At 42.5% G+C, this 24,162-nt stretch overlaps 1 protein-coding gene across 4 annotated transcripts in view; it reads left to right on the forward strand.

Moving 5' to 3' along the window:
* Positions 1-24,162, forward strand: part of TXNDC11 (thioredoxin domain containing 11) — a 152,644-nt gene that overhangs the window by 34,971 nt on the left and 93,511 nt on the right. For all 4 annotated transcript variants that reach the window (XM_033963037.1, XM_033963035.1, XM_033963036.1 and 1 more), the window contains exon 5: positions 15,823-15,916. In XM_033963037.1, the coding sequence (XP_033818928.1) occupies positions 15,823-15,916 (94 nt within the window). The remainder of the gene's footprint in view (positions 1-15,822; positions 15,917-24,162) is intronic.

Consider the following 24,162-nt stretch of genomic DNA (forward strand, 5'->3'; position numbering starts at 1 on the left):
AAGTGTTCGAGGCTTGTGCAGTTAAGGCAGAGCTCACAGGAATGGAGCAGGGACAGCAACAAAACTCATGGGGACGAGGAAATTGAGTTTCTACATGGACAAATTTGTTCCCATGTCATTCTCTAGTGTAAACAATTGTGTAGAACTGACTGAAAGGTGCCTGGACGGTCTTCCCAGTCTCTGATTCTTTGAAAGTTTCTCAAGTCCAGCAATTCTGTGTTTCCAGCTCTGAAACTGACCTCCTGCAAGGGTCATGCTCTAGAACCAGTGTCTCAAATGGGTACCAGAGCAAGAAGAATTCAGATTCTGCATGGAGAAAAATTGGTCAGGTCATAAACAGCTGGTGAGTGCGCCGGGTTGCGGTTGTGATCTTCCCCAAATAAAGCAAACATTTGATTTTTGGTTTTTAGACAGATACATTGATACTGTAGTATCACAAAATACTATTGACTGTATAGTTCCAAAGCTGACATTTTGACTGACACTATGTTGAGCTACTCCTTTAAAGCAATTTAACAGTGAATGTGTTTTTTATTGAGGAGCACAAGATGAGAAACTGCATTCATCGAAGAACTGTTGAAATCTTGATATATTTGATCATAATAATGAATTCCATTAAACTTAAATGTAAACTTCTTGAAAGCAGTAAGAGATATATCACTTTCAATGAGGCGGTGGTTCAGTGAGACCTATTAATGACTTCTAGTTATGAACAAATCCCATCTTAATGGTAACCTATGTTAATAAGTTCCTCTTTTAGACTCTCTGGCTTTCTTTTTTCTTAGCTCGTTGCTGTAACCATTCACAACTCAACTACCTAGTTTCTCCCTTATGTTTTTTTATAAATCCCTACCTAGCTACTGTGCAACAGTTCTTCGTCAACTATATATGAATTCTGTTTCTGACTACTAGGTGTTAACTTGAAAAATTACAAAGACTAGGGAACACTCGATGAAGTTACAGGGAAATACTTTCTAAAACCAATAGGAGGAATTTTTTTCACTCAGAGAATAGTTAAGCTCTGGAATGCATTGCCAGAGGATGTGGTAAGAGTGGATAGCATAGCTGGTTTTAAGAAAGGTTTGGACAAGTTCCTGGAGGAAAAGTCCATAGTGTATTATTGAAAAAGACATAGGGGAAGCCACTGCTTGCCCTGTATCGGTGGCATGGAATATTGCTACTTCTTGGGTTTTGGTCAGGTATTAGTGACCTGAATTGGCCACTTTGAGAACGGGCTACTAGGCTTGATGGACCCTTGGTCTGACCCAGTAAGGCTATTCATATGTTCTTATGATTGAGATTCCCATTTCACTGTTTGGACTGTTAACACTGCCTCAGTAGCATCCCCTGTTCTAGCTTGCCCAGAAATCAAACCTAGTGTATGTAACATTGATCTAGTGCCTGTTCAGCAGAATCTTCCAAAATAGAATGTGGCTATTCTAGGGCCATTTTTCTCCTGTGAATCTCTATACAGTAGATGTCACCAGTTAGAGTAGAAAGGCTTTGTACGGAACTTGCAGAACTGAAAGTTTGCAAAGCTTTGGAGCTAGATGAGAAAGATTTTGGATAGTAAGGGGGTAATTTTATAGCTGCGCAGGTGTGCAAACATGTATGCTTGCTTTTCTCTGTGAAAATACTGGCAAATTTTCAAACTAAAAGTGTGCATGTACTTCAATTTTTAAAATTGCCCCAGAAAAGTTGTGCACTTACATTGTACCAAGCATACGTTTTCTGGGTTAATTTATGTGCATATGTGCTATGGCACATTGAGTAGTGCTTCACTGTTATATATCGATTACAGGGTGCTCCATAGAGTATCGGAGAGCTTTGGAAGGAAGTGATCTCATGGGAGTACTGGGATGTGAGCTCATGTTGGAGACAGGCAGTCTGGGAGATGTAGTGAGAAAGCAGCAGAAGTCCAGAACACAAGTGAAGGTCTTTGAGCAACTGGTACGCAGTCTGTTGGTAAAGGGGAAAAAAAAGCTCAAGCAAGACAACAGAGAGGCAAAGTACAAGAACTGCAAAGCTGCAAGATGGTTTTAGGAGGAAATATTTGAGATTCAGTTATCAGACTCTAAAATATGATAGGAATTTGTAATAGCATATCAAGTATTGAGATTAAGGAATTGCCAGGACTTGGGAAGCTGACAGAAGATATGTTTCCTGTGTGAAAGGTCCCAATTAGAAACCACAGGGAAGCATTGCCTAGTATTTTAAATCTCTGGGTAAGTAGTCTATGCTGAGGGAAAAGCTGGAAAAGGTTAAAACAGTGTCAGGGAGATATCCTGATTTATAGTTGTATTAGAGAGTTGTACATGAGTTGGATTTGTTATTGATTAGATGCTTAGGGGAAAATGACTTCCTGAATAGATTAATGTGGGGGCTAAAGTTTGTAATATGTAGAGATAGATAGGTCAAGAGCATAACAATACCTTTTGTTTTGGTAGGTTACAGACATAAAAAGTCAGTTAAGTGGTATTAAAATCCATAGGCTGTAGTCTGAATTATACAAGGGCAGAAAAGATTGCTTAATTCATGCAAACCATTATGAGCTCCCCTGGGAGAACAGTATAGAAAATCGATAGATAGAGGGCTAGTATACAGGTCCTGGACCTGATGGGCCGCTGCGTGAGCGGACGGTATTGGATTTCAAGAAGGGATTGGACAATTTTCTGAAGGAAAAGGGGATAGAAGGGTATAGATAGAGGGCTAGTATACAGGTCCTGGACCTGATGGGCCGCCACGTGAGTGGACTGCTGGGCATGATAGACCTCAGGTCTGACCCAGCAGAGGCATGGCTTATGTTCTTATGAATAAATTAATTAAGGAATTTTATTGCCTGTTTGGATAATGTGCTCAGGATTAAGTTGTATAAGTTTTCTGTACAAGTTAAGATATAATAAAACTACGTAGAGGCAGGCTGACAGGGCAAGGGCTCTTTGGTAGGTGTGAAAAGTTGATTCTTAGAAGTCCATGATGAAACACAAACTTAAATTTGTAAATAAAATATATAAATAGTATTCCAGTGTCCTGTACATTTGTGAAAAAGGGTAGCTTTTGCTGAGCTCCTGATTCAGAATTCTAATGTTTGTGACAGTACACAATTTAAATGCAAACCCATCCCAAGAATGCATCTGTACAGTCCAGGTAAAGTTATGCATTTATCATATGTGGAGATCATTGGGTCAATTCTCTTGTTTTTGTTCTCACCAGAGTCTTATACAGGGCCGTCAGTACCTCCTTTTTCCTACTGACCATACCTCTCCCTATGCACCCTAGCATCCTTCTAGCTTTTGCCGTCACCTTTTCAACCTGTTTGGCCACCTTAAGATCAATCACACCCAAGTCCCGTTCTTCTTTTGTGCACATAGATTCTTCACCCCTAAACTGTACCGTTCCCTCAGTGTTTTGCAGCCCAAATGCATGAACTTACATTTCTTAGCATTCAGACCATTCTTCAAGCTTCGCCAGGTCTTTCTTCATGTTATTCACACCATCCGGCATATACTCTATTGCAGATTTTGGTATCATCCGCAAAGAGGAAAATCTTACACAACAACCCATCAGCAATATCGTTTATAAAAATGTTAAAAAGAACAGACCCAAGAACAGAACCTTGAGGCACACCACAGGTAACATCCCTTTCCTCAGAGCAATCTCCATTGATCACTACCCTCTATCGCCTTCCACTCAACCAGTTCTTGACCCAGCCCATCACTTTGGGACCCTTCCTGAGGGCACTCAGTTTATTTATTAGACGTCTCTGTGGAAAAATGTCAAAGGCTTTGCTAAAATCTAAATACACTACATCTAGCGCACATCCTTTATGCAATTCTCTGGTCACCCAGTCAAAGAAATTGATCAAATTTGTCTGACAAGACCTACCTCTAGTGAATCCAGGTGTGAAGAACTTATGTGTATGACAGAAGAGTGGAACTTGGGTGTGATTGTATGTGATGATCTTAAGGTGGCCAAACAGGTTGAAAAGGTGATGAAAGCTAGAAGGATGCTAGGGTGCATAGGAAGAGGTATAGCCAGTAGGAAAAAGGAGGTATTGATGCCCCTGTATAAGATTCTGGTGAGACTTCATTTTGAATGTTGCGTACAAATCTGGAGACCTCACCTTCAAAAAGATATAAAAAGGATGGAGTTGGTCCAGAGGAAGGCTACTAAAATGGTGCGTGGTCTTCGTCATAAGGCATATGGGGACAGACTTAAAGATCTCAATAAGTATACTTTGAAGGAAATGTGGGAGAGGGGAGATATGATGAGACGTTTAAATACCTACATATCATAAATGCACATGATTTGAGTCTCATTTGAAAGGAAGCTCTGGAATGAGAGGGAATAGGATGAAGTTAAGAGGTGATAGATTCAGGAGTAATCTAAGGAAATACTTTTTTTTTTACAGAAAGGGTGGTAGATGCATGGAACAGCCTCCCAGAAGAGGTGGTGGAAACAGAGACCATGTCTGAATTCAAGAAAGCATGGAATAGGCATGTGGGATCTCATAGAAAGAGGAAGAGATAATGGTTACTGCGAATGGGCAGACTAGATGGACCACTTGGCCTTTATCTGCCATCATGTTTCTATGTTAGAGGCAGTAAAAGAGGAGATTTGAAATCCAAGATCAGCCTGTGTCTATGTTGCTGCACCAGGAACAGTTGGCAGAGTAGATGCGGATTTTATGGTCCTTATCTGCTATCACATTCTGGATTTCTGTGTCAAGGTTTAAACAGCTTTGTTTTCCTATTGGGAAGGTAGGCAGGCTATAAAGCCCCCATATTGTACAGGGACTCATTTTCCACCTAAAGACCAACTAGAGAGCATCCTGTGCACATAGCTTAGGCCTTCATTTTAGTAGAAAGACAAAAAATGATCATATTCCACAGATGTTTGCATTTGTATGTAATAGGCTACAGATGCATTGAAAATTTCTAACATTTGACACAAGGGGGCACACACACCATATGATGAGAACTTGCTTCTGGTGAATGTAAGGTGAATAGTGTAAAATTACTAATGCCTGATAGCAGAATTTGTGCATGAATATTCAAACCAACACTCTTGGTGCTCCCTCTGTGATTTTGACTCATGTTCTGACTTTGATACATGAATTGCATTTGTTAAACTAATGTCATAGCTGCACAAACTGGTGAGCATGTGGGTGAGAGCAGGATAAACACTGAATGATGGAAGCAGGAGAAATAAAGTAACAGATAGAGAATTTAAAACCAAAGTTAATGCTAAAAGAAGATTAATGTATGTCTCCCATATAGAGTTTCTTAATGGACTTACAAAAGTCTTCAATGACCTGCTCCTGGCCAAATCCAAAGGCCTTTACTCCAGCCTCATCTTTCTTGATCTATTTGCAGCTTTTGAAGCAGTAAATTACCATCTACTCATCGATACAATGTCCTTGCTTGGATTTCATGGCTTTGTTATCGCATAGTTTTCTTTCTATCTTTTCCATCGCACCTTTAGCATATGCTGTGGTGGATCCTCCTCCACTGCCTTCCTGCTGTTGGTCTGTATACGTCAAAGCTATGCCCCAGGACCACTTCTTTTTTCCATCTACACTTCTTCCCTTGTTGCTCTAATCTCCTCCCATGGAATTCAGGATCACTTCTATTCCAACAACTCGCAGATCTATCTCTCTACACCTCAAGTCTTGACAGAAATTCAATCCGGGTTTTCAACCTGCTTGTCTGACACCGCTATTTGGATGTCTTGCCGCCATCTAAAATTAAACATGGCTAAGACTGAGCTCCTTATATTTCCATGTAAACCTGTCTCCTCTTTCCTTGTTCTCTATTTCTGTGAAACTTGGCTCAGTCTTAGCCATGTTTAATTGGGGCACCATCCTTATCCTCCCTGTCTCATCAGTTCATAAATTTGGAGTAATCTTTGACTCATCTCTCTCCTTCTCTTCACATATCCAATGGACTGCCAAAACCTGTTAGCACTAATGAGTGTGGGTTTGGATGAAGTAGGGACTCTTTGTTCTGAGTTAGCAATGTTGGAAGCGGTTGCAGTTTCCACTGTTTCCTGATCAAAAGCTCTAGGAAGAGTGGAAACCAAACCTTGTGTGGCCAAATGGGTGCTATGAGGATCATGGTGCCCCAATCTTGCCAAAGTTTGAGTACTGTTTTCCTTACAAGAGAGATTGGAAGAAATTCGTACAGTAACTTGTCCTCCCAGTGAAGCAGAAAGGTATCTGATGCAGTGTGATTGGGAGCAAAGAGCCTGGAACAGTATTGTGGAAATTTGCTGTTCTGAGGAGAAGCAAAGATGTCTATGTCTGGTGTACCCCATCAAGAGAAAATCAGATGTAAGACTGTTGTGCTGAAAAAGCCTGCTCAGTTTGTCTGCCAAGTTAACCCTGAGAAATATCTCTTAAGGTGTGGCCAATTCCAAATCTTAATTGCCTCCATACAAAGGGGATAAGGTCCTATGTCTCTTTGTTTGTTCCAATAGAACTTGGCAATGTGGTTGTCCGTATGGGCTAGTACTACCTGTTGAAGGAGGCAGTCCTGAAACATTTTGAGAGCTTTCTCTATTGCTATGAAGGGTCTGTTTGTGGCGAGACCACACACCCTGAGTGTGGAGACTGTCTAGATGAGCTTCCCAGCTTAGTATTAAAGTATCTCTGGTAGAAGTTTTTGCTGTAGAGGGGAGTGGAAAGGGAGGCCCTGGATAAGATTTTATAATACCGTCTACCTTTGGAGAGAGTGCCATAGATCTGGGGTGATTTGAATTTGAGCAGAGAAGGATCACATGACTTGGGACTATTGTGTTGATAAGGTCCACTGTGGAATTCTGAAGAGAAGGTTTGCAAATGGGGTCACATAAACCGTCAATACCATGTCACCATGAAGGCATAACATCTGGCATGTGGAAGTGCACTTGAGTTTGGAGATTGTTTGACACAAATGAATGAGATTGTCGACCCTCTGCTCAGGTAGAAAAACCTGACTTTGAATAGTGTTCAAGAGTGCTCCTATGAACTCCAGGGTTGTAGATGTGACTTTTGCTAGTTGACTGAAAGCCCTAGAAGCTTGAGGAGATGAACTGTTAAAGTTATGGCATGATGAGCTACTTGAGGAACCAGTCATCTAAGTAGGGAACTATGTGAAACTCCATGAGCGAAGGGTTGCCACAACTACCACTAGGCATTTTGTTAAGATACGAGGAGCAGAGGCTAGTCCAAAGGGCAAGACTTTGTACTGGAAGTGTTGGGAGCCTATGCAGGAGTGGAGGTACTTCCTGTGAGCAGGCAGGATCGATATGTAAGTGTAGGCTTCTTTGAGATCTATAGAGCAAAGCCAATTTCTTTTTTCTAGCAGAGGTAGAAAGGTTCACAGAGAGACCATGCAAAATTTTTCCTTCAGCAAAAATGTATTTAGGCATCTGAGGTCTAGAATGGTTTGGAGGCCTCTGGTTGTTTTTGATATCAGGATATAGTTGGAGTAGAACCCCTAATCCTTCTCCTGCAGAGGAACAGGTTCTATTGCATTTAACTGAAGGGCCAAGAGTTCCTGGTGAAGGAGGGGTCTTCTGGAGGGTGTTTGAAAGAGACTCTTGGTGGGTGGGTTGGGGGCATAGCCCTGAGTAACAATTCGAAGCACCCTTATCTGTTGTGATAATGTTGGTGAAAATAGAGCAACGTGCCTCCAGTAGGGAGAGTGGGAGGTAAAATGAGGAGGGCATTGGCAATGCTCTCTATAAAAGAGTTAAAAGGATGACTGCTGTTTGTTGTGTCTTTTGTTGTTCTGCACAGGGTTACTGAGCAGCAGGCCTAAAGGATAATGAAGATGGCCGACTATAATGACATTTCATGTTGTAGTAGTACGGACATCTAGATGGAGCAGAAGACCGAGAGGTTTGAGGCTTAGACAAAGTGGTGATTGTGTCTTTGTTTTTAAATTTTATCAGCCACTTCTTCAATCTTGTCTCTAAACAGATCATCACCCTTACAAGAAACATCTGCAAGGCGCTCTTGTGCTGAAGTTTCTAGATCAGAAAACCTGAACCAAGATTGAATGAGAGTGCCTCTGTTTTTCTTTCCAAGAAGTAGATGTGGCAATGCTGTGCTGGTTCTTGTGAAGCTCATACTTTGACATTTCTGAACCTGCAGTTGGACTGCCATAGTCGTCTTCATTGTTGGGTCACAGCAAGAGGAAAAACTTCATATGTTTCATCAGTCACTTGAGTGTTACCCTCTTGGACTTGATTCCACCACTGAAATATTAATTGTTTCACCACCCTATAATTGCTGTAACATTTCAAGCATTTAGCACTCTTTCCAAGTTTAACACAAAATTCAATCGCACACCTCTGGCATGCTCTCTCAGACGCGTCTTCCTTATCTGCCATGATGAAACATACGAAATTCTTCCTCTCACTGTGACCCAACAACTATGGCAGTCCAACTGCAGGTTCAGAAACGTTGATGTATAAGTTTCACAAGAACAGCACAGTGTTGCCACGTCTACTTCTTGAAAAGAAAAACAGAGGCAGTCATTACTTTTCAGTCAGTCCTTGTAAATGGCGCATAGCAAGTACCACTGCAAATATTCTAGAACACAGTTCTTCAACCGCCGGTCCGCGGACCGGTATCGGTCCGCAGGAAATTTTTGCCGGTCCGCACAGGACCGGCAAGATTGACTCATTTGAACTTCCTGCCGGTCCGCGCAGGACCGGCAAGATCAGCATCGGAAGCGTGCGCTGGGCCGGAGAGATCTTGGGGAGCCTCCGACAGTGGCTTTCTCCCCTCTCTGCAGCTCTCCTTTACTTCCCAGCGCAGCGATTCACGAAGGCAGCCTCGGGGCTTTTGCTGAGTCGCGGCTGCCTCTGATGATGCAACTTCCTCTTTCCTCAGAGGCGGCGTGACCCAACAAAGGACCCGAGGCTGTCTTCGTGAATCGCTGCGCTGGGAAGTAAGAAGAGCTGCTGGGAGGGGAGAAAACCACTATCAGTCTGGGAAGCTGCTGGGCAGGGGAAAAAAGGGACAGCTGCTACTGGAAAGGGAGAAGGAGAGATGCTTCTGGGAGGGGAGGAGGGAAAGGAATCTGGGAAGCTGCTGGGCCAGGAAAAAAAAGGACAGCTGCTACTGGAGAGGGAGAAGGAGAAGGAGAGATGCTTCTGGGAGGGGAGGAGGGAAAGGAATCTGGGAAGCTGCTGGGCAAGGAAAAAAAGGGACAGCTGCTACTGGAAAGGGAGAAGGAGACGGAGAGATGCTTCTGGGAGGGGAGGAGGGAAAGGAATCTGGGAAGCTGCTGGGCAAGATAAAAAAAGGGACAGCTGCTACTGGAGAGGGAGAAGAAGGAGAGATGCTTCTGGGAGGGGAGGAGGGAAAGGAATCTGGGAAGCTGCTGGGCAAGGAAAAAAAAGGGACAGCTGCTACTGGAGAGGGAGACGGAGAGATGCTGCTGGGAGGGGAGGAAGGGAAGAGAGTTACTGCTGGACAGGAGGAGGAGGGAAGGGAGAATGAAAAAAGGAAGGAAACAGCTGGCAGAGAGATTAGAGGAGGGGAAGGGGAGACACAGGCAAGAGAAAGTAGAGAGATTGATGATAGGAAGGGGTCAGCAGAAAAATAAGCAGAGGGACAACGATGATAGATCTGGTGTAGGAGAGATAAAAATGAAGAGAGCAGTGAAGCTGGAATGAATCATGTAAATAGGAGAGAGGGGCACATGATCGAGACATTCAAATATCTCACGGGCCGCATCAAGGTGGAAGAAGACATCTTCTTCTTCAAGGGTCCCGCGGCAACAAGGGGGCATTCGTGGAAAATCAGGGGCGGGAAACTGCACAGTGACACTAGGAAGTTCTTCTTCACTGAAAGGGTGGTTGATCGCTGGAATAGTCTTCCACTTCGGGTTATTGAGGCCACCAGTGTGGCGGATTTTAAGGCCAGATGGGATAGACATGTGGGATCTATCCGCAAAGATAGATAGTGAGGATCACTGGGGTGGGCAGACTTGATGGGCCTTGGCCCTTATCTGCCGTCTATTTCTATGTTTCTATGAAAGGGGAGAGGGACATAGAAAGAGGACAGATAGTGGATGGAAGGGGCAGATGCTGGATTGAAGAGACAGAGAGGGCATACGCTGGAAGGAAGAGAGTGAAAAAAAGATTGAAAGCAGAAACCAGAGACGACAAAAGGTAGAAAAAAATAATTTTATTTCTATTTTGTGATTAGAATATATCAGATTTGAAATATATATCCTGCTAGAGCTGGTGTTAGACATAACTGGGGACTGCAAAACCCAGGCAGTGCTTCTTTAGCTTTCAGCTGGCTTAGGGCGCTCTCTGACCAGGGGGCAGTTGCCCTAGTTGCACTCCCCTAAAACTATTCCGGTCATGTGTTACTTCAGTATTCTGTTAGCATGATATTTCTGTGTAGCATTCTGTAATAATTTGGCTTGTTCAGTTTTCTTGATAGTAGAGGGGATATATGTGAAGGGGAGGGGAGACAGGGGTTTTGTTGATCCTTGCTCTGAATTATTTGTATTTATAAAATGACAATTCTACAGAATATTGTTTCTTTTTATACTTTAATAAAATACATTCAATATAAAATCATAACTGAGGCTTGTGTGGATGGGATCAGATGATTTGTGGGGACCGAGCTCGCGGAGATGGGGCGGAAACGGGATTTTTAAATTTTAGTCCTAGTAGTTTGCCGGTCCACAAAATAATTATTTTTTTTCTGCCGGTCCACGGGTGTAAAAAGGTTGAAGAACACTGTTCTAGAAGGTAAATCGAATGCATCAAATACGCCTCTAGCTAGGAACTTTCTTGTAGTGAATAAGATCTTGGATGGGAGTTCAAATTCTTTACGTTTCTCTTGAGGAAGGAATTCCTCATACTTTGAATTCTGTTTAAGCAAGGACTTTAAATAAATGGAAGAACTGAATTGGTAGTCTATAATTCTGTTGATGAGCTGCATTTATCAAAAGAGTTTTAATGTTGTGGCTTCCCTTCCTGGAGGAGCAGAAGCATAAGACCTTGAACTGTGTGAGCATTTTAGAGCAGATTTCACAGCTAGAGAATGATGTTGAAGTTGTGTTCTCTCAAATCTTGGGCACTTTTTTATTCTATACATTGTGTCAGTTTTTTAGGAGCTACCTGGACCGATAGAGGGATCTCCCAGTTCTTAAATAGGGTATCTTTCATTTCACTATGTAAAGACAGCTTGAAAAGTTCAGAACAAGGTTTCTTCTTCTCTCCAGTCTTAAATTTGACCATAATATTATTGTGGGAATAAAACAAAAATGATAAAAACAGCCTTTGTGATTTTGTTTCAGTCACCAGTTTAATTACGTAAAATTGATTTTTGCTGGTGCTGCTGCTTTCAGATTATTGAATAAGTCAGAATTCTGCAAATTTAAGTAGAAACAAACAGTAATTGATTAGCTTGTCTCATTTATTGGAATGTTTTTGCATGGGAACAGATTGCCATGCATTCCTTAAATATGGAATACGTATCTTTCTACACAGGAAAATGCATGAGGTTTGCTGTGTTAGAATGTCAACAACATTCTCAAACCAGTATTTTTCAAATAGGATTATGTTTAAAAATAATCAAAACACTTAAAAAATATAATTACTTGCCTTCCATATCTGACCTCAGGTCAAATTACATACAGGCACAGTAAGTATTTCCTGCTCCAGAGGGCATAATCTAAAGCTAGATTTACTAACGTGTACAAATATTATATTAAAATTTTCTAATACAATTGACAAATATTGAAGCTTGCGTTAACTAATATATGTTGAATTGCATTAACCTGTATTATTGTGCAATATATACACTTTAAACCATTAGTGCAATTTAGTGAATCTAGCCCTGCGTTTGTGCTTTTGGGTAAAATAGCTTGTTTAAAGTCATGAGGAGAGTGAATTTGAACCCAGGCCTCCTGCGTTCTTAGCCTACTGTTCAAACTTCCTCCACTTCTTAAATGCATCAGTTGGACTGAATCAGGCAAAGGGTCATGATATCATTGAACAATCTTTGCTATGCCTTTGTCCACAAGTGACTAAGCATTGAAATATTGTTTTCAAGGAGGTTAAATAGATGCACCAGAATCCCAGCAAATTGGTCCTTGTGCAGTACAAAACAACATTGCGCTATAACTCATTGGCATACATCTGTCTTGGGAGGTCATGTGTTCATAGCAGAAGTGAAGTATATGGTGTAGGACCTGTAGATATATTGCAGATGTTAAATGCACCTATTACCCTTGTTTTAAAGTGCTCCTCTTTTTAAGGGAGAAGGATGACAACAATTTAGGGCATCCAACATCTTCCATTAACTGTTTTGTGTAGTGCTAGAGAACATGGGAAAAACCTTGTTGGCTACATCAGACAGCTAATCTGAAGTATACACCATGAAAGTGCAGTCTGAACTGGTCTCTCAGTTCTGCATTCATAGTGACTTGAGTAGAAAGATGATGGCTCCGGTCTAATCTTGTTGAGGAAGCTAGAACATGGCCCTGCCACCTTACCCTGTTCAAAATATTTCCAACCTATTAAGAGTGAAATTGTTTGAAATAAAGGTGAGATTTGAAAAGTGTTGTAAATTGAACCCTATCCCCTTCTTCTATGAAACCGCGCTAGTGTTTTTTAGCGCAGAGAGCCACGCTGAATGGCCCGCGCTGCTCCCGACACTCATAGGAACTCAGTGAGTGTCGGGAGCAGCACAGGCCATTCAGCGCAGCTCTCTGCGCTAAAATATGCGCAGTTTCGTAGAAGAGGGGGCATGTGTATGTTTGACTTCCCTCCTTGTTAGTTGTTTCACTGGAACTTTAAAGTCAACTGGTTTCCAGTAAAATACTATGTCACATTGTTTATGCCTACTTACCTGTTCCCCAGGGATTGTCCAGGAGGTAAATTTGAATAAGTCTGAGCTGAATGGTTAACTTTAGGCCTTTAGCCTGAGCAGAATTACCTGGATATTGGCTTACTGCTCAAAGATGAACTGCACTCCAAAATGCCTCCTCTCTTTGTGACTGGATTTTATTTGGACAGCAGTTTGCCCAGATGAATTTAGCCTGTCAGCAGGGGAAAATCTGAATTGTCACTTTGTCCAGAGTCAGTTGGACACACACTGAATATTGTCCCTAAACTCTTTTCTTCCATATAGTGTCTCTGAGACCCCCCCCCCCCAATAATGAAACAGGCCAACAGGGAGTGCTGGATTCCCACAGTCAGCCAGTGAGAATGGTGCATGTCTTAACAGGGATGATGCATATGATAGTCAGAACTTAATTTGCAAAAGTAAATTAGACAAAGATTAGTGGTGGCTGTTTTATATAAAATCCTATATTGTTTCTGAACATAGCATTGGACTCCTCTAGAAAATATGGATAGCATTTTGCCAAAAATCATTCCCACAGGCAGAAGTTTGAAGACCCGATTTGAAAATGATAGTCACTTTCATTCTATGTCCATGGGGGAAAAAAGCTGATTGAATCAGACTCTACTTGAGAGAGAGTGTGTGTAGCTAAACATGCTTGTTGGGGCTAGTTTTGCTTTGGATATTCTCAAAGACACAACATTCAATGTGGCTTCAGTCTAATTCTTGGTGTGTTTCGTACAGCAAACCGTGTGACTTTACTTCCCCTCCCACTACTAACTATTATCCATTCAGTCGTGTCTGACCCTTGGATACTCTGTAGGCCAGTCCTCGCCATGCTTCTCCTGTTTTCCACAGCTTCTTTCAATTGCTTGATGTTCATTCTCGTGTCATTCTTGATGGTATCCAGCCAATGGTCCTTTGGCCTCTCCTGCTTCCTTTTACCACTGACCATTCTGAGTAGCGCCTCCAATTCTACTGAATTTGCCCTCATCACATGTCCAAAAGAGGTCAGTTTCTGTCTGGTAATCTTGTCTTCCAGGGGCAACTCTGGGTTTATATGATCAAGAACATCTTGGTTGGTGATCCTAGATGTCCATAGGATTCCATCTCCCACTCCTCCCCTCAAATAATACTCTCCATTAGGAAACTATAAAAGTTTAATGGCACCTCAAAGATCTAGATGTAGCTGGGAAATACAAGAAACCACAACACACACACATTTAATAAGCCCTTCATGTTTCTCTTTGAACTAAACTGGAACTAAAAAGGGAGAGGGGTGCAGCAAGGGTAGAACAATAATAATAATAACAGTTTATATACCGCAGTACCATGAAGTTCTATGCAGTTTACAAAAGATTAAGCAAAGGTACAAATTGATTGACTTTAAGAGGGGTGGAAGAAAGAGAATTAATAGGACAGGAAAACCATTGTTGAAGAGAAAGTGATCAATAGGACAAGTTGATCGCTATTGAGGGGAGAGAGATGAGTGGATCAGTTGTCTAGATGCTTTAAGAACAGGTGTGGTGCCACCCCCGCCCCATGCACTCCTCTCCGCTCCACGCCACATTCATACCCTCCCTTCCCCCCAGTACCTCTTCTACGGCCTGCTGTTTGCGCTGGTGTTGGCTTTCACTCTGACATCACTTCCTGGCCCCACGACCAGGAAGTGATTTGAGAGGGGAGCCAGGCCAGCGCGAGCAGCAGGCTAGAGAAATTGCTTGCACTGGTGAAGATTTAAAGGGGTACGGGGGGGTGGAGGAGGGTGTGATCATGGCATGGGGAGAGAGGTGCTGGCACCCTCACCAAGATGGTGTTCCCCCCTTTACAACACTGGATGTCAATAAATTTGACTTTTAGAGGATAATTTTATAACGGGTAGCCTAGGATAAGAGGGAAAGAAGGTGCTTACCTGGGCACTACTTATAAAGAAAAGTCACCTATTAGTGTAAGGGGCAGAAAACATGCCTGAAATATAGGCACAATCACACATTCTCTTGAGCAGGTATACGTGATTTGCACTTAACACTAGTCTTCGTGAGAACAGTATTTCATATTTCCTGTATGTAGTTGCTATCTATTCCTAGGCTTTGCCCAGACTGTGCCCCTGGTATCACTTTTTGGCAAAGTACACGCCATTTTGTGAATATACATATTTTTCCATTGGTTGGTTGTTTTTTTTAATAAGAGACCACATACACGGTAATTAAAATAACTTCCAAAGTAGGCATGTTTGTTACTGCTTAATGTATGTACCTTTTTATAAAAATCACTATATTAGTAATCCAGCAGGCAACCCCCAAATTGATCCCCTTTGCTTAGGCCCATATTCTATAAATAGTGCAATAAGTTGGACACTGGTAGAAGTTCTACCGGCAGCTAACTTAAGTAGCATAACAGTTTAAAACCAAAAATGTAGGTGCCTAGATCACGTTTACGGCAATGCTTAAAGACTAAGGTTAAAATAGGCATGGCCTTGAAAACCCTGGCCTACATTTTTGGTGCCTCTGTTTGAGGTAGCTGCGATTCTGCAAGTGGCGCCATTGTGTGATTGGCGGCCGTCTTTTAGGCGGATGCTGATACCGGCACCATTTGTAGAATCCAGCCCTTAATATTTTTCTCTGACTGAGTTCAGTTGTTTTATTCTTTTCTTTTTTTTTTTTTCTTTTCTTTTGGTTTTTGTGTTTTACTGTGTAGGTTATTTTGTCCCCTGCAGGTTATAAATAAATAAATATGATCATCACTGTTTTTTAATTTTGTTAGGAGACAGTTGCATAACTATTTTAGTTGTGTAAAATCAATGGCTACCTGAATCTGCATTTTAGAGTTGGTGTTCTGGAGTTGAATTTTTTTTTAAACTAGGCTTCCTTTAAATAATAAATGTCTAGCATTTGCTTGAATACCTGCAAAGTCCTTCTGAATAACTTGTCTTGGCTTCTTCTTGACTCTTATTCCTACAGCCAGCAGTTCTTGGATATTTTGAGTTCAACGCCTCTCCTCAGCCTCCTGGTTATTTGACCTTCTTCACTTCAGCATTGCACTCGTTAAAGAAAGGTAAAGTCTTGGCATCTGATCTGTGTGCTCTCCTACAGTATAGATATGTGATACGGAGAGGAAGTTGTGCCTCTTCATTTTCTCCCAGGCACCCTTAATCCTCATATTTGGATCTGACCACTGAACCATAAAACCGGAAAATAGCTGTATAAAAGTAGTGAAACATTCTATAGAATGACTGTTGTCAAAAATAAAGCTAGACTAAAAAAAGTAAGCAATTGATTTTGATGAAAGGCCTCATTTAAACAATAAATTGGTTTCACAATACCTTATTTTCTAATAGTGCATTTCATCTTCTGAAAACAGTTTGACTCCCCTCCTCCCTCCAGCCCTCTGGTTATAGATTGATACTGAAATGGACTTAAACTTGCTGTTCACTGTCACTGTCATTGTCTTGACTTTCTTTCATCTCAAGTTATCCTTGACCTGCTTCAATCTGGGTTTTGCCGTCTTCATTCTACGGAAACTGCCCTTATGAAGGTCTCCAATGACCTGCTCCTGGCCAAATCCAAAGGCCTCTACTCCACCTCATCCTTCCTGATCTATCTGCAGCTTTTGACACAATAAATCACTACCTACTCATCAGTACACTATCCTTGCTTGGATTTCAGGACTCTGTTATCTCATGGTTTTCTTCCTTATCTTTCCCCTCGCACCTTTAGCATATGCTGTGGTGCATCCTCCTCCACCACCATCCCACTGTCAGTTGATGTACCTCAGGGCTCTGTCCTGGGACCACTTTTTTTTTTCCATCTATACATCCCTTGGTGCCCTAATTTCCTCTCATGGCTTTCAGTTTCACCTCTATACCGATGACTCTCAGATCTATCTATCTGCACCTGAAATCTTGATAGACATTCAGTCCTGGGTTTCAACCTGCTTGTCTGACATTGTTACCTGGATGTCTCGCCACCATTTAAAATTAAACATGGCCAAGACTGAGCTTATTTTTCCACCTAAACTTGTCTCTCCTCTTCCCCCTTTCTCTAGTTCTGTGAACAATGCCCTCATCCTCCCTGTCTCATCGGCTTGCAACCTTGGGATAATCTTTGACTCTCTCCTTGGGATAATTTTGTCTCTCTTCTTCTCTTCACATATCCAACAAACTGCCAAAACTTGTTTCTTTCTCTACAATATCACTAAAATCAGACCTTTCCTTTCTGAGAACACTGCTAAGACCCTCATCCATACCCTCATCACCTCTCACCTAGATTGCTGCAACCACTTTCTATATGCGACGTGTCACTTCATTCGCTGTTACAGCACCCCAAATTTGGAACTCCCTACCCTCCTATCTTAAGGGGGAATCAAACATTGATAAATTTAAAGGAGCAGTAAAAAGCTTCCATTATAGAGATGCTTTTACTCTATAACTCGGATTCTTTCACAATTTCAGAAAAAGCAGCTCTGAATTAACTTTTCCCTACCCTTTTGTGATGTCCTTAATTGTATTCTTTTCTGATAATATTGTATTTCACCATCTGTCCTCTTGTTTCCTGTATGTCTGTCGGTCTTGTCCATGACTTTGCTTTTGTTAATTATTTTAATTTTGTTCCCCTCATTTTAATTGTACTGTACATCGCCTAGAATGCTGATAGGCGATTAATCAGATTTTTAATAAAACCTTGCTAAACCATCTCTCCTCTCTTCAATCTGTTCAAAACTCTGCTGCACACCTCATATTCTGCCAATGTTGCTATGCCCCCATTACCCCTCTCCTCAAGTCATTTCTTGGCTTCCTGTGGGGACAGAGGCAAATTTGTCCCCGTGTTATTCTTTAGTATTGAAGACCTAACAGGCTTATGGTTCTTAAGGATGAATTTGAGCTGAGAAAAAAAGGTTCAAGTCGAAAACAAAAAATGTCCTAGGGAAAAACGCAAGATTCTTAGTAGACTGACCACATAGTCATCCCAACAGAGCAGTGGGGCAGCCTAGGGGGCACTGCAGAGCACTTCGCTATAACCGTCTTATATTGATGTTGGCCAAGTCGTTTTGTTTCTCGTTGCCTCAGTACCACTTAGATTATAAGCTCTTTGGAATCGGGGGTTATAGTATTTGAATTGCTAAAAATGATATCAGAAAGCACTTGGGATGTGTTTAGATAAGATAGGAAGATCAAGGTTATTTTAGGAATGATTCTTATATGGTGTACTCTGTTTAAAAATAGCCAGCCATCATTAGAGCTAGACTTGAAATCTGCTTGAGATCTCCATAGCAACAGAGAAGCCATAATCTCACACACAAAGGAAGGAAAGTGTAAGGGCTGTTCTCAAGCTCTACCTTTTTATCCTCTCCAACATGTAGCTCTAACGATGTTAGTTTAGATTTTAGCTATCAAACAAAACCAAAAGGAGGACATCTTTTTAAAAAAGTACCAGTTAGTAAATAGTTATTTTCCATTTTGACAGTAAATACAGTAGATTTTTATATTTTACGTTAGCCTGGTATTTTGTTTTTATATTAAAATGCCAAAGAAAAGGGGTAAAACAAATCCCCATTTGTTAACAATAGAGAACATAAGAACTGTCATACTGGGTCAGACCAATGATCCATCTAGCCCAGTCTCCTATTTCCAACAGTGGCCAATCCAGAACACTGTACCAGGCAGAAACCTGTTAGGCTTAATTCATCTAATGAAAGGACAGACCTGTGTAAAGCCAAACCTATGTATTATGTGAGAAATAGCAGTTTCCCGCAGGAAAAACTCAGGACGGTCTCTGCTATGGAACAGTGATTTATTTTCCTCTCTTGCAAGAAAGGGTGTCTCACATACAGAGTAGGCACACAAAACTGTCTGTGGTTCTTACATTTCTAGTCCCTCCTGTCTACGTGCTCATTGGTTCTGGGTAGAGGTAGCTCACATTTTCAGACAACCTATCAACTGCTACTTGCTGTACAGTAAACCCCCGCAAATTCTCGATTCACGAATCGTGGACTCAATAATTTGCAGTATTTTCCGACTGCCTCTTCCTGGTACTAAAGTCAGGCTACACCAATCAGGAGCTGCTTTGACACGCTATCTGGCATGTCAAAGGAGCTCCTGCTCAATGTAGCCTGACTTCAGTACCAGGAAGAGGTAGTCGGAAAATACTGAGAATGATTTTCAGCATCTGCCGGCGCCCCAGCTGCCCTCTCCTGCTTTTGATCAGCTCCTAAACCACATTTGCAGTTTTTCGAAATTCGCAGGAGTTCCTGGAACAGAACCCCCGCGAATTTCAGGGGAGTACTGTACATCCATTTTCCACGCCTCTGTTTATTTCTCCCATTACTCTTGCTCTGCCCCTCCTCTAAGTGACCCTACCCTTATTTCACCCATATATGATTTATCCACATGCTCATTCCTTCGATCATATGCTCAATCCTTCAGTTACATGCCCATGTCTTTTCAAGTAACTATTGTCTATAATTGTTGAGGCAGCAATTTTACAATTGCCTGAGACTACATGTTCTTAAACAGTTGCAAGGAATGTCTTATCTCCCCCTCCCCTCTCCTTCCCAGGCAGTTTGCCAATTCTTTCTCCTCTCCTTCCCCCTACTATTTCTGTCTGCATTTGCAACGTGCAATAATTAACACCAGAATATACTTAATGTTAAAAGTTACCTTTTCATACTTCTCACAACTACAACATCTTGCCATTGTCATTTGTATGTTCAGTTGATCAGAGATATCAAAGCTGATTATGGTTAAAGACTTCATTCTGAAATAACTGTCAGGCGGTTTATATGGGTTCTGCACATGCTGAGTTTTGGGGTTTTTTTTTTATTAGATCACAATTCTTCTGCACTTTGGTTTTTTTATTTTTATGTTCTGTTCCTATATAGTTGGGTTACTGGAGTGATGGTCATTTGAAAGAGAGCATAGGTTGAAGCTACGTTCAGTTCCCACCATCCTGGGTGCCCTGAGAACTGCTTCTGCAGCATCGGGTTTGTCAGTGGGCTTTCAGTTTGGCATTCTTATGCTTTTTATTATTAGACATTCATAGTGTTGTGCCTTCAGAATGTAATTAATTGAACAGTGTTCAAGGAAGAGTCTGCAGAGAAAAGCTGTACTTTCAAAAAAATTAGTGATGATAAAAGGCAGAATAATTTTCTTAACTCAGAATTCTCCTTCTAACTTTCTGTCATTTGTCTTAGCTGGAGCCTGTGGTCAGACTTGAATAGCTGCCATTAATACTGTAGTGAGAATATTTCATAACCATTTGGGATTACTGTTATAGTCTAGACTTAGCTTGAATGGGGATTGCGGCAGATGCTTGAAATTAGTATTTCTTTATTTATTTTATTATGTATATACCAGTTATATCCTAAGTGGTTAACATTCAGGTACTTTATCATATTTCCCTATCTGTCCCGGTGGGCTCAAACTCTATCTAGTGTACCTGGGGCAATGGGAGGATTAAGTGACTTGCCCAGGGTCATAAAGAGCAGCAAGGGATTTGAACCCACATCAAGAATATCTGGTTGTATCTTTTAATATTTAACTTAGAATTCTGAGACTGAACTGTTAAATTATATATTACAATTCTATTCTATTCTTAGTACTTTTGTTCTACAGTTTTCTTTTGGTTCAACACAGATTACAAAATTAAGAGAACCTCTAACTGAGGAGAATTTACAAAAAAAAAAACCTTGATTAATAAGACAAGAAAGCCTTAGAGCTAAGCTATATCTTAACTGTCATTCTAAAACAAATTTTCAGTTTCATTCTGAACCAAGCGTAAGAGTTAATTTGTCTAATTTGCAATGATAAGATTGTTCCAGGCAAAAGCTGCCGAGACTCATGGTTTGAAGGTTTCCTAAAATCCAGAACATACAGAGTAAAATGGGATAAAGAAAAATCTGAACCTTGGTCCAACCCCTGCGGAGTACCACAAGGATCCCCACTATCCCCTACTCCCTCCCTCGGGACAAACCTGGACAAACTAGGCATAACCTCCTATAGTTATGCAGTCGACATCACCATTCTCATACCTTTTGATCAACCAAAGACCACCATAACAGATACACTACACCGAACACTAGAACAGTAGCAACTTGGATGGAAGATCACAAACTGAAACTCAACCCAGACAAAACAAAATTCATCCTCCTCGAAAATAACAAAACCCCAACTATAACCAACATAGAAATCAACTCAATCAATTACCCCATTCAAACCACCCTAAAACTACTAGGAATGACAATAGACAGATGCTGCACCATGCAACCACTAATAAACAAAACAATACAGAAATCTGTTGCTGTTATGAGAAACCTAAAACAAGTCCGTAAATACTTCGAAAGAACACAATTCCAGCTCATAGTACAATCCCTAATCCTAGATATACTAGATTATTGCAACATCCTCTACCTCCCCTGCCCTGCAACAATGACCAAACAACTACAAACAATTGAAAATACAGCCCTAAGACTCGTCTACTCTTAAAGGAAACATAACCACATTACTGAAGCATTCATCAACTCGCACTGGCTCCCAATCCAGGAAAGAATACTATTCAAATTCTACTGCATACTGTTTAAAACTATAAATGAAGACAGCCCAACCTACCTGAACAACTAATTCATCCAAACTACCTCAACCAGACATAGAAAAACTCTCACCCCATTCACCCACCCTCCAATCAAAGAAGTTAAACGGAAAAAACTTTACAATGGCCTCCTAGCCACTCAAGCAGCAAAACTAGATAACCAAATCTCCAATCTACTGATAACCACAGACTACAAGATGTTTAGAAAAGAAATAAAAACCATACTCTTCAAGAAATTCCTGGAAAAAGTCTTAACATATTGAATGTCTTCCTTCTTCCTATCTTCTTCCAGACTGTCTGATACTATCTGATCTATTCTTTACCTTCACTAGACATGACTGTAGGGGTGGTTCCTTCCTCACACACCTGAAGGTTAGCCCTCTCCCTGACGTCATAAAGCCTGAACAATCTTTCCAGCCTGAACCATTGTCTGCAAGAAATCTTTCCAGCGTGAATCATGCAAGAAGAGAAAAAGAAGAAATCATCTTTGCTGCCTGCAAGATGCATTCTGGGTATGTTCACCAGAACTATGTGTTTCTCCAGTTAAGGACATCTGACTATGCTACATGCTCAGCCCATGTGAACTTGGGGGAGTCATCAACTTCTATGCTGTTTTTATCTAAGAAGGCGCCTCTCTCCCAAGGCCTGTATAAGATTTTACACAGAAAGGCTATTCATCCAAGTTCTGTTTCTGGATTGGTTCTGGGAGGTCATCTGATGAAAACTAAGGAGAAGGTGTCTTATTAATTACTAGTCTGTGCTGAGGTGTAAGGAAGCTTGGATCTTAGCATAGGTTTCTCTGCACACCTTCTATAATAATTAAGACCTGAGAAGTTACCTCTTATGATTAGCTCTCTTCCAGGGAGTGAAGAAACAAGACTTTTATCCAGACCTGGGGTTCATGTCACTTAAGGAGCTATTGCTGACAGACGTTTACAGCTCACTTCAGTAAATAATGGACTCTTGCTGACTGGAAGAAATTCTACATTTTGCCACGCCAAGAAAGGACTGATTCTATCTCCCTGAAGCTTGACCTGCAGGATGGTGAGCTAGGCAGTGGCGTACCAAAGGGGGGGGGGGCGGTCCACCCTGGGTGCACGGCTTGGGGAGGTACACAGCCTCCTGCCCTACTACCCGAGTCCTCCTAACCTCCTGCCAGGTCCGGATCCTCCTGCCCTTCCTTTCCCCCGGTCCAAGTCGCTCCAGTCTTACCTCCCCGCTGCTGCTAATCGCCAACAACAAGTCTTCTTTCTGACGTCAATTCTGACATCGGAGAGGACGTTCTGGGCCAGCCAGGCAGTGATTGGCTGGCCCGGAACGTCCTCTCCGACGTCAGAATTGACGTCAGAAAGAAGACTTGTCGGCGATTAGCAGCAGCAGCGGGGAGGTAAGATTGCAGCGGCGCGGACCGGGGGAAAGGAAGGAGAGAGGCGCTTTGGTTTTTTTTCCGCGGCAGGGAAGGAGGGAGATAGGTAGGCAGGCAGGCTGGCTTTGGGGGTGGACAAAATCTGGAAGGCAGTGGGTGGACATAAGAAGGAGGCACTGGGGGCACTAAGGACACGGGAAGGGGGCACTATGAACACAGGACGGAGGCACTGGGGGCACTATGGACACAGGAAGGAGGCACTGGGGGCACCATGGACACAGGATGGAGGCACTGGGGGCACTAAGGACATGGGAAGGAGGCACTGGGGACACTACGGACACAGGAAGGAGGCACTGGGGGTACTATGGACACAGGACGAAGGCACTGGGGGCACTAAGGACACGGGAAGGAGGCACTGGGGGCACTATGGACATGGGAAGGAGGCACTGGGGGCACTATGGACACAAGAAGGAGGCACTGGGGGCACTATGGACACAGGAAGGAGGCACTGGGGGCACCATGGACACAGGACGGAGGCACTGGGGGCACTAAGGACATGGGAAGGAGGCACTGGGGACACTACGGACACAGGAAGGAGGCACTGGGGGTACTATGGACACAGGACGAAGGCACTGGGGGCACTAAGGACACAGGACGGAGGCACTGGAGGCACTAAGGACACAGGACGGAGGCACTGTGGACACGGGACAGAGGCACTGGGGGCACTAAGGACACAGGACGGAGGCACTGTGGACACGGGACAGAGGCACTGGGGGCACTATGGACACGGGACGGAGGCACTGGGGGCACTATGGACACAGGACGGAGGCACTGGGGGCACTAAGGACATGAGAAGGAGGCACTGGGGGCACTAAGGACAAGGGATGGAAGGAAGGAGGGAGGGAATAGAAAGGGATAATTGTTGGGCCTGAGTGCAGAAAGAGAGAAATGAAAGAAAGGATACACAGTCAATTAATATATGTCCCCTTTTGATGAAAAAAATAAATGGTCACATTACCTCTGATTTACTTTCTCTGCAGCAGAGTCGGCAGCCACGCTGAGGTGCAGGAAGTTCCGGCGATGACTCGTCTGCTGGCTCTGCTCCGAAAAAAGTAAGTTACGTCGGAGGGGTTGGACTCGGCAGACGCAGTCATTGCGGAACTTTTCCACAACTCCCTGCGTCTGCCGGGTCCACCCCCTCTGACATAACTTACTTCTTCCAGAGCAGAGCCAGCAGACGAGTCATCGCGGGACCTTCCAGCATGCGGCTGCTGAGTCCACTCCGGAGCAAGTACGTCAGAGTGAGGTGGACTGGCAGCCGGCAGTTACAGTCATCGTGGGACCTTGCTGCA

This window comes from Geotrypetes seraphini, chromosome 11 (assembly GCF_902459505.1).
Source record: "Geotrypetes seraphini chromosome 11, aGeoSer1.1, whole genome shotgun sequence".
NCBI classification, from domain to species: Eukaryota; Metazoa; Chordata; class Amphibia; order Gymnophiona; family Dermophiidae; genus Geotrypetes; species Geotrypetes seraphini.